Source organism: Scomber japonicus, chromosome 4 (assembly GCF_027409825.1).
Source record: "Scomber japonicus isolate fScoJap1 chromosome 4, fScoJap1.pri, whole genome shotgun sequence".
Classification (NCBI taxonomy): Eukaryota; Metazoa; Chordata; class Actinopteri; order Scombriformes; family Scombridae; genus Scomber; species Scomber japonicus.
Genome location: NC_070581.1, coordinates 23,848,576 through 23,858,743, shown reverse-complemented (window position 1 = coordinate 23,858,743; position 10,168 = coordinate 23,848,576). Strand labels below are relative to the sequence as shown.

At 40.9% G+C, this 10,168-nt stretch overlaps 1 protein-coding gene across 3 annotated transcripts in view; it reads right to left on the bottom strand.

The window, feature by feature from the left end:
* Window positions 1-3,063: 3,063 nt before the first annotated feature.
* Window positions 3,064-10,168, bottom strand: part of LOC128356914 (nuclear receptor coactivator 3-like) — a 60,028-nt gene continuing 52,923 nt past the window's right edge. For all 3 annotated transcript variants that reach the window (XM_053317102.1, XM_053317101.1, XM_053317099.1), the window contains 10 exons: window positions 9,483-9,641; window positions 9,023-9,250; window positions 8,257-8,362; window positions 7,979-8,150; window positions 7,318-7,644; window positions 6,824-6,922; window positions 5,694-5,946; window positions 5,158-5,335; window positions 4,868-5,072; window positions 3,064-4,775 (listed from right to left, as the gene is read on the bottom strand). In XM_053317102.1, coding sequence (XP_053173077.1) covers window positions 4,764-4,775; window positions 4,868-5,072; window positions 5,158-5,335; window positions 5,694-5,946; window positions 6,824-6,922; window positions 7,318-7,644; window positions 7,979-8,150; window positions 8,257-8,362; window positions 9,023-9,250; window positions 9,483-9,641 — 1,739 coding nt within the window. In that variant the 3' untranslated portion in view covers window positions 3,064-4,763. The remainder of the gene's footprint in view (window positions 4,776-4,867; window positions 5,073-5,157; window positions 5,336-5,693; window positions 5,947-6,823; window positions 6,923-7,317; window positions 7,645-7,978; window positions 8,151-8,256; window positions 8,363-9,022; window positions 9,251-9,482; window positions 9,642-10,168) is intronic.

Here is a 10,168-nt window from a genome sequence, read left to right as displayed (position 1 = left end):
GTTTTAGGAACCGTTCAACCTTCATCAGAGGGGTTTATGCAGTTTGTTGGGCTGGTCATGGATTTGATACAACAACCAGAGAGCATATGGGTAATTCTGGGTGCTACTGTATATCTATGTTATAAAACAAAACAAAAAAGTTTGAGGGATATCTTTTCTTAAAAAGGCTTTTGCTTTATATATGTCCAATTCACAACTTTTCTGGGATTCTGATTGAAACCAGACAGAGGAATTGATCATCCCAAAAAGTTGAGCTACACTGTGTAGAATGACAGCCAGATAGTCAATTTTAATTCAACTGGCAACCTTGTTGAACTGCGGGGGTCCACAGCTACAACCATTATTATTTGAACAAGAGTGATACAGTGCCTCAGTGAGGCCAATAAATGGGCACAACAGGGCTTTGAGATAGAGGGTTCAGCATGCTAACGTGGCCACAATGACAATGTTATGTTTATTTAACATGTTCACCAGCATATTGTAGTGTGTTAGCATGCCAACATTTGCTAATGAGCACTAAACACAAAGTATAATTGAGGCTGATAGGAATGTCATTAGTTTTTTTATTTGGTCATTTGGCACTAGATGAAAAAGTAATTAAGGGGTCATTGAAGTTATAAGAATCCACCCTGAGGAAAACATTCATGTGTCCAAGTTTCATAGCAATCAATCCAATGGTTATTGAGACATTTCTCTCAAAATCAAATGTCCACCACATAGCAGAAAAGTTAAGGGATCATCAACATCATTAGGAAAAAGTGTCTGGGGATCATGAATATCTGTGCAAAAATGTGTGGTAATTGTTCCAGTAAATGTTGAGATATTTTGAGCAGATAAATGAAAACCTTTACCTGTTGGTGGTGTTACATAGATCATTGGGATTAATCCTCTGGGAACATAAGAGTTCATTTCAGTACGTCTAATTGTTGAAGAATTTAAGTCTGAACCAAAGTGGTGGACCGACTGACACAGGGCCATGCTCTTGTCTAAGAATGATTAAGAATGAAGATTAAATAGTTTTATTTCCTTAAATTAAATTTTCCTATAAAATGAAACAGAGGTATTTTTCTGTGTGTGAAGTTATAACATGAAACCAAAGTGAAACTCTTAATCATGACTGGAGAATTTCAAGGGTTGAATGAGTCAGTCTAACGTGACTTGGCAGCTATTGTTTTAAACTGTTTACAGAATTACATCATTACAAATACTAAACCTGTGAAAGAAAAGTTATTTAAAGCTTTGACTGGGTACAGAGGAAGCAGCAGCAGGTTGAGACAGCCTGAGGAATATTCAGCTCAGGGTGAGATATTTTCATGGAGAGATCATTAAGAGAACGAAAGAGAGTGGGATGATTAATGACAAAAGCTCACACTGTGGGAGGTGACCAGTTGCAGGAAACAAACAGCAGATGAAAGCGAGGCTGCAGACGGCAGCATGGACTGACAACAGCCAGTCTGAAAGGAGGCTCTCATCTTTCCCAGTACACTAACAAGAATTTGCCACACACATGTCCTTCACACTCTGAATTCCCTCCGCAAACCTCTGACTCCCTTCCCCTAACACACACACACACACACACACACACCTCCCACTAACAGACAGGCAGTCTCCAGTCATCATCACGTTTCATTATTACTCAGTTAGGAATCTTTTTTTCCTGATGTTGAAGTGTCTGTGACCTGTAAATCACCTCCACAGCTCAGTGTTTCATGCATTACTCTCATATCTGCATTAGTTTTACTGTTTGCATTTGTACTGTCTTATTATCAGCTTGTCAGTCATCTATGAAGCAGTTTGAACAGCAATAATCTGTACAAAAAGGTGCTTTAAAGCTATATATGATTAATCGACAGAAAATTAATTGTCAACTCTTTTAATAATCAATAAATCACTGATTCATTTATTTAAAAAATAAAGTTTTCTGACAGACTGATCTGTGGCTGCAGGATTTTTGACTCATGTACGAAATGAAACTTTGCACAAAGACAGCAGAGACATTGTAATGTTTAAATATAAATTTGTATTTACATCGATATTAACATCAAGAAACAAGGTAAGAAAAAAAAGCAATAGTATTTTACATCCTGTAATAATGACTGTATGTTTCCCAGATGTGTTTTTCTCCTTTCTTTCCTTTAAAGCAAAGCACAGACACTTTTTTTGTGTATTCTTCATTGAGACTGGGGTAGACAAAAAAAAAAGAAAAAAAAGAAGAAGAAATAACTCTGAGCTATCATTCTCAGACATATGACATCAATCATGAAACTTTCTTTCCAGCTTAGAAAATCTCGACAATCTCTTGTGAAATAACCGTTTGTAGCACCACAAATCAACTGGCCATAAGTTCTACAGAAAGGAAGAAACAATCACAAACAAAAATCAAACTACCTCAGCAGAACCAGACTCGTTTCTACTCTATGTCATACGGATGGGAATATAATATATGCAATTAAACATATTTAGTTCAATGTATATTATAGGTTATGTGCAACAGTAAAAGCACACATGAGTACTTGCACGATCTACATCAGGAATTGTTTCTAAGCACTGCAGAATGACAAACAAAAATCTTTGGATTGAGCGTGTCTTCAAAAGGTAGATTTCTCAACAAAAGCTTCACAGGAAATAAGACAAAAAATAAAGGCAAATGTCAAGAAAACAACAGTCACCTGACCAAAGACTGACAGGTAATTAGAGATTCAAACTGCTTGTGTTGCTTCCAGCGGGATTAAAACATCTGTTAATAAACCAAGAAAGAAAAAAGAAAGACTCATGGACAGTTATACAGTGGGACTGTTTTCTAAAGTCTCATATCTGAGGCTGAACGATTTTAGCTGAAAGATCAAATCAGCAAAAACCCAAAACACAGAAATCTCAGGAGAGAAACTTAAAGTCACACATGGAAGCATGAGGTTCAGTTCAGAAAATATCAACCCACATACCAGTAAGACATCTGGGCCCCTAGAAGCCTAACACAATCATGTGTCAACTCTTTTCGTATAGGCATACTTCATGTTCTGTTTTTTTCTCCTTTATTTGTTGAAAGAAAAATAATTTATTAAAAAAAAAAATTACATGTTTACTTACTAGCACCTCTTTAGCTAAGACTATGTTCTCAGAAAATAAGGAGAAATTCATGATTTGAAAATCACAAATTAAAAAAAGTGCTTTCTGAGAGGATGAAAGTGGCAGTATGAAAGAAAATCAACACGTACTGCTTACAAAAAAAGAGGCCCTTCCTTTCCAACCAATGGTTAAAGTATTGAAAATAAAAGCTGACCTATGACGGAATAAGAAAATTACACTTTTAAATATCAAGCCTTACAATCTGTGCAAAAACAGTATGTGACCTACAAAAGCTTATATATATTTATATATAGTACATTTGAAGCATATTTACAATTCATATTCACAGACAAAGAAAAAAAAAGAACAAAAGAAGCTCCAAACAAGACATCATGTCTAATACTGCAGTACCGTCGCTTTGAGTAAATGATGCTTCAGCTTTGTCCTCAGAGGAAAACCAGGAGGAAGGATTATTGCTAGAAATCTGCACACCTACACTGAAATGTCACGCACACTTTTCCTTCAAGTGTGTGCTAATACAGACATCAATTTCATATCTGGCAATCAATTATATTTCTTCACTTGTAACACTGTAAATCGGTGTTAAGTAACCAAAATATCTGCAAGATTTTGATTTAAAAATTACCTCTGGAATGACAAAAACGATCACCTCATGAATCTGTATAAATATAAGTGGAATTTTGAACATTAATAGAAGTCTGTTTGTTTCAAGAGTGACTTTAAAATGACTTAAAAACGGTTCATTTCTCTTCTTGTAATAAATCGGCACACTGTAGACGAAAGTGTTGGATAAAATCTGTGCTTGCTGCCTTTCTACTGGTTCCCACTTTAGAACAAAGATCATCAAGGTTACCCATTTCCAATCAACAGCCCCCATTTCACAGAGAGGAAAACTTGGAGAACACACAAACAAAAATAAACAGTAAATGTCTGCTGCTATGAATTAATTCTTGGATAAAGGCCTCTATATTGCCACAATCCTTTTGATGTTGGCCTTTCCTTAAAGTGCAATCAGCCAACAAGTAATTCAGTCGTACTTTAGCCCCGCGACGTCCTGGAGGACGAAACAATGTGCTACTGCTTAATGACATTCATCTGAGTGTCACAATCTGATGGCTCGTCATCTGGAACCGTGTTTACTGTATGCAGAGATTCCTCCAGGAGCAGCAAAGAGACGGTGAATAAAAATCCCACAAAGTTCAGAAACAAGACATTTTTAAATCTGAACACAGCTTCATGGTACATTCGACAAAAGGAGAGGATGTCTTCACACGTCTGTCCATGTTGAAGTCTGTGATCTACTCAAGCGTCTGTCCACCTTCACTGTTTGGTCCACAGCAAGTGGTGTGTGTTTACAGAGGCGCACACACACCGCTCAAAAAGAGAGGAATATTAAAACTACAGTCTACGAGAGGAATCTATCTGACTGATTTATGTGTAAATGTGTCACAGTGTTTCAGATTTTTATAAACGCTGTGTGTCTCCATTTCTGTTTTCCTCAGGTTGCCAGACTGCCATGACTGGCCTTGAGTCCAAAGGAAGTTCACTCCCCCGTCTGGTGGGAGTGCAGCACTACACGCAGACACACTGACGGGTCCTCCACACACTCCAGTGCTGCAGCCATGTCCTATCTCTGAGTGGAGATCACAGTGAGACAAATGCTTCTGTCACGATGTTCAGCAATATTTCTAGATTGAGAAGAGGAAAAGGAGAGAAAGTGTGATGAAGAATAGTGCGTAAACATTAATCAAAGCTACAGTATATTTGTACTCCGACCTACCTGCTCAGGCCCCATAGGCATGCGTCCCATCACCATTGGATTCATGCCCATCTGCCCTCCCATCTGGCCCATGTGACCTCCTCCTCCGCTGGCTGGCATGCCCCCGTTCATTATCATGCCCCCATACTGGCCTGGATTCCCCTGCTGCGCAAACTGTTGCTGCCCTGGAGGTCCCTGCTGCCCAAACTGCTGCTGAGGGTACGAACTGGTGAAAGAGAGAACGGTGTTCAACTGTGCACATTGATCAAGAGAAAAACTCAGGCTTGATCTGCTTTGTTTGTAGCACAAACCTGTTGCGTGCCATTCCCCCTTGCGACCAGCCTTTCATATCTGCCCCCTGGTACATGGGACCGCCTTGTGGGTGCTGTTGCATCATGGGGTTCTGAGGCCCCAGGCGGCCTGGCATCATGGCGTTAGGAGGACTTCCGCCTGACGACCCGAATGAGGGGTCTCCCTGCTGGCCCATCCCTGTGGAGATAAAACATCCAGCTTCAGCTCACACCTTTATCAGCAGACACTAGATAAAAGATAACTGAGACACAGTGATATATAAAGATAGATGACGATCTGGTTGCCTGGGGGTGTGTTCTGATACTTACTATCCCTTCAATAACAATATTTGGTCTGACTATAAAAAAACAGAGACAAGGGAGATGTACATGGACAGCCTTCGAACAATTTTTTTTTTTTTTTTTTTTTTAAACCATAAATACATCTGCCAATCTTCCTTTTAATATGTCAAATGTTAAACTACAGCCAAAACTCTGCAGTGCATGGACTCACCACCAGGGAGCAGCAGTATTCTGTTGGGTGTCAGTAAACTCACCATAACTCCCTCCATAACCAAACTGCTGGGGGCCTGGCTGGCCCATGTTTGGCCCTCCCATAGGGTTGTCCATGCCACCAGGAGCTGTGACGTTTGGAGGAGGACTGAATCCTCCTGCCGCTGCAGCAGCTGCCGCGGCCGCCTGCTGTTGCTGTTGCTGCTGCATCAGCATCATCATGCGCTGCCTCCTCATCTGCATGTTGACGATCTCTCTGCTGCGCTGAGCCATCATCTGAGCATTGAGGAAGCCCGGCTGTGAAAAAAGAAACATATAATCAGTCTGTGTCTGTTTGAGAAGGGCTGTTATGTGACAATAGTTCCGGTATAAACAGATTTGGAGCTTTCATAAAATATATACATATACATACAAAAAACACATTTAAGCTGGATCAACACATTAACATTTTACTCCATAAATACATTTACACTCAGACTCCAACACTGGGAATCCCAAACTGAGGTTCACAGATGATATGTCTACTAATATCTACCTAATCTGATACAGAAACAGGTCTGCATACTGACCAGAGGTTGACCAACTGGGTTTCTGCTGCAGTCATAATAACTTGAACACTTAAACAAGAACTTAAAACTGTGGAGATCTCTGTAGATATTACCAGACTCAATACGACTGTGCTGAACATGAAAACCATATGTCAGAGAACTACTATCTCCTGGCACCTAAAGTAACCTCAGAACAAACTCTGAAAAAAGGCCCGGCAAGTGAAGTACTTCTTTCAGTAGCTGAGAAAGCCACAGAATATGTTGATTCACTTCTTCATGGCAATCAGTTTGCTCTTTGTAAGTGAATCTGCTTTAAATCAGACATTGAACAAGAAAAGAAAAGACTACAACAGACAATGAGGTCTGCTGAAAAGATCATTGGTGCTGACGTGGTTACCAGATCATGAGTTAGTCTGAGTCAGGATGTCTGAGATATGTGTAGACAAACTTCAAACTTCTCCCTTGAAGCATGCATGCTTTGTAAGTTGCTATTTGTATATGTGAACAGACTTGGCAAATTTGATTCTGATTCTGATATGAAAACAACAACAATCATATTCAGTCTCCCATTAAACTTTAGTATCACTGTGATTTATAATAAAATTAAAAAGGTGTTTGTCATCTACCTGTCCTGCCATGCCAGGCTGCATGCCGGGCCTCATGCCAGGGTTGCCTCCCGGGTTCTCCATCTTCATGCCCATGCCCTGCCGTGTCTGATTCATGAACTGAAGAGGGAAAAGAGCAAATAACCTCCTCAATTATTTACAGATAAATTATAGACTATGTGCTAACATTGAATATACATTATTTCAGCACTTAGAAAACAGGAAATCTACTGCATGGACTGCAGCATTTTTGAAAATAATAAAGCTATGCAATGCATGAGTCATCGATCATCAAATTATAGACTGAAGCTACAACTCAAAAAGCCATTAATGTGAGTAAACTGTTTTCCAGTTTTAAGTAGGTCCTTCATTCCTACTGTGCATTAAATTGTGGTACAACATCACCCCCACACTAAGTGATTTTAATATGCATGTTGGCCTTGATAAGTACACTTCATTTTATAATTTTTACAGTGTGAACAGACCTTGTACAACATGTTAGCTCTGATTTGTACCTGCTGTCCCTGCAGTCTTTGTTGCAGCTGGAGCCTCATGGGCTTGTTGGCACTCATCATCCTGGGTCTCATCATGTTGGCACGAGGGTGACCCATGCCCCCCATTCCACCCATACCAGGGAAGTTGCCACCTTGGCCCATCTGAGAGAGCATGGGCCCAAACCCCCCTTGTTGGGACTGTCCCTGCATGGGATTCCCTCCATAGCCAGTCTGCATAGGCATGGCCGGGGGTCCGGGATAGCCTTGTCCATACATAGGCTTCTGGTCAAGAACCATGGATGGGTCCTGCCCTGGGAAAGGTTCCATCTGCTGTTCTCCTCCCTGATTCTGCAGCAGACACGACAAGAGGACAAAAAGAGAAGTTTGTCAAACTTTTTCATCTTATTGATTAATTTCCAATTCATTGGCTCTGTAATTGTCTTTTTCTAAGCAGTGCAGATGGATCCGTGTGGGCTCATCTATCTCTCTTCAGTAAAAGAACATTCTGAACACTATGAGTCATGACTGAAATATCTAACGCAAAGATGAATTTAAAGCACACTTATGAGTCATGACCTGCACATTGTTCTTTTGTCTTTTCATTACTTCTAGAAGGATCTCGTGGAGCTCGGAGATAAGGGATATATTTATCCCTCTTTTCTAATCTTTTCTCAGGATCTACCTGGCTGACGAGGTCTGGGATGCCCAGAGCTCGGTCTATCTCTTCCAGCGCGATGCCATCCGTATTATTCAGCAGAGAGTCCAGCTGGTCCAAAAGCGCCCGCTCGTCACTCTGACCTTCACTGGTGGTGGGAGGCACCAGAAGATCATCCAAGGTGTTGCCAAACGGGCGTCTACAACACACACAGACACTCACCATGAGGTTTAGGATAAAGTACTTACTCAGCCCATTGTAGCTCAGAAGGAATGAACACAAACAACTAGAGATTTAGCACTGACCTGCTGCCCTCCATGCCCATCATAGAGTCTGGCCAGGAGGGGGACTGGTTTGGCTGGCCCTGCTGGCTGAAAGGGCTCATACCCATACCCATGTCACCAGAGCCACCTAAACCAAAACAACAATACAAATTTAATTCATACACATGCTCACAGACTGTCTAGGCAGTCAGAAGCTACAGGTTTCAACACCAGGATTTTTTAAGCATGTAATGCACAGGCACATACAGCACATATTAGTTAATATACAGTATGTAACATCATGCCAGATGTCTTAAAGGATCAGTGTGTAAGATTTAGTGGCAGCCAACTGAATATCCCTCCCCTCAACATCCCCTTCCAAGCATGTAGGAGAATCTATCGTGGCTGCAAAATTTGCAAAAAAATGCAGAAGGCTCTCTCTAAAGCCAGTGTTTGGTTTGTCTACTGTAACATAGCAGTGCAACATGGAGCACTCCCTCTATAGATATAAAGGTCTCATTCTAAGGTAACAAAAACATAATCATTCTTATTTTCATGGGATTATAATACACCTATGAATATTATATTAAATTTCTGCCAAGTCTGTTCTGCCTGATTCCAATAAATCTTACACACTGGTCCTTTAAAATTCAAACCTGATTCAGGATGAATTTACCAAAGCAATTTGGATGGGTGTGTTCATTGTTTTCCAATATTTCAAATTGTCTGCCAGCTTTTTGGTACATATCCTCACAGCTGTGCTAGTGATGATTAAAACTCCAATTGGCAACTAGTTTGACAGACATACCCATATCCATGAGCTGTTGTTGCAGCATAGACCTGGTCCCCGGTACGCTGTTGGAGCGGCTGACCATGGGTCCTCCCATCATACCCTTGGCATTGTTGTACTCCATACCTGGGCGCATCATGGAGGGATGTCCTGCTGAACCCACTGGGCTGGCACTGGAGCGGGGCATGCCCCAGTCCCCCGACCCTCCCATGGGAGACCTCTGAACCATCCCCCTATTCATTGGTCCTGGTAATAAATAAACATGAGATGTGCATATGAGTATTGTAAAGGTTTTAAAGGAGAGTAGTGTGGTCCAGTCTTAGCCCTAAGTCCTTAAGCATGTTGGTACGTGTCTTTAAGTTTAAGGGGTACCAGATAGGTAAATAGAACCTAAAAAGAACCTAAATTGGGGGACACGCTCCCTAATAAGTGTGGGGGGGGGGGGGGGCTGAGAAAAGTGAAGAGAGTAATCACACACCCATGTTTCCTGGATAGCCATCCGGGCTGCCCATCATGTTCTCCTGCTTGATAAGCATGGGGCGTCTTCCTGCCCCTCCAGGCCCACCAGGAGGCTTTCCATCCATAGACATGGCTCTCTGGAAGGGCCCCCGAGGTCCCGGACCCATACCTGGACTCCCTGTACACAAAAAGTGTAAATCGCTGGTCACAAACTTATTTGTCTTCCAACCACAGACATTAATATAATCTACATAAATTTAAAGTATCATTTTACACTGTGCCATCTGACTCATCCACCCTGCTCACTCTGACCAGTGTGGTCTTATAAATCATCATTTATTCAGAGAGTGAGCATGTGAAGTAAATGCATATTGTTTTGTAGTATTTATTACTGCTTTGATGTCGGAAACACAAAGTCAAACAGCTTTTACTACCAAGCATAAAACTCCTCTACAGAGAGAGGTAGACTTGCCAGACTATGGATAAAAGATCAAAATAATACTTCTTTTTGAAGGGTAAGATATACTTTATAAAAGGTATATGTATAGAATATGTTATATATGAGGACCAGGAATGAAGCTGAAGAAGTGAAACAAAACTCTGACTCTGATAATGCCTGATGTTTGACTGGTATTTTATATTCATCACACATGATGTCTGACTACTCAGCTTGCATGTAACTGTCACTTCTTATAGGCTTTGGCT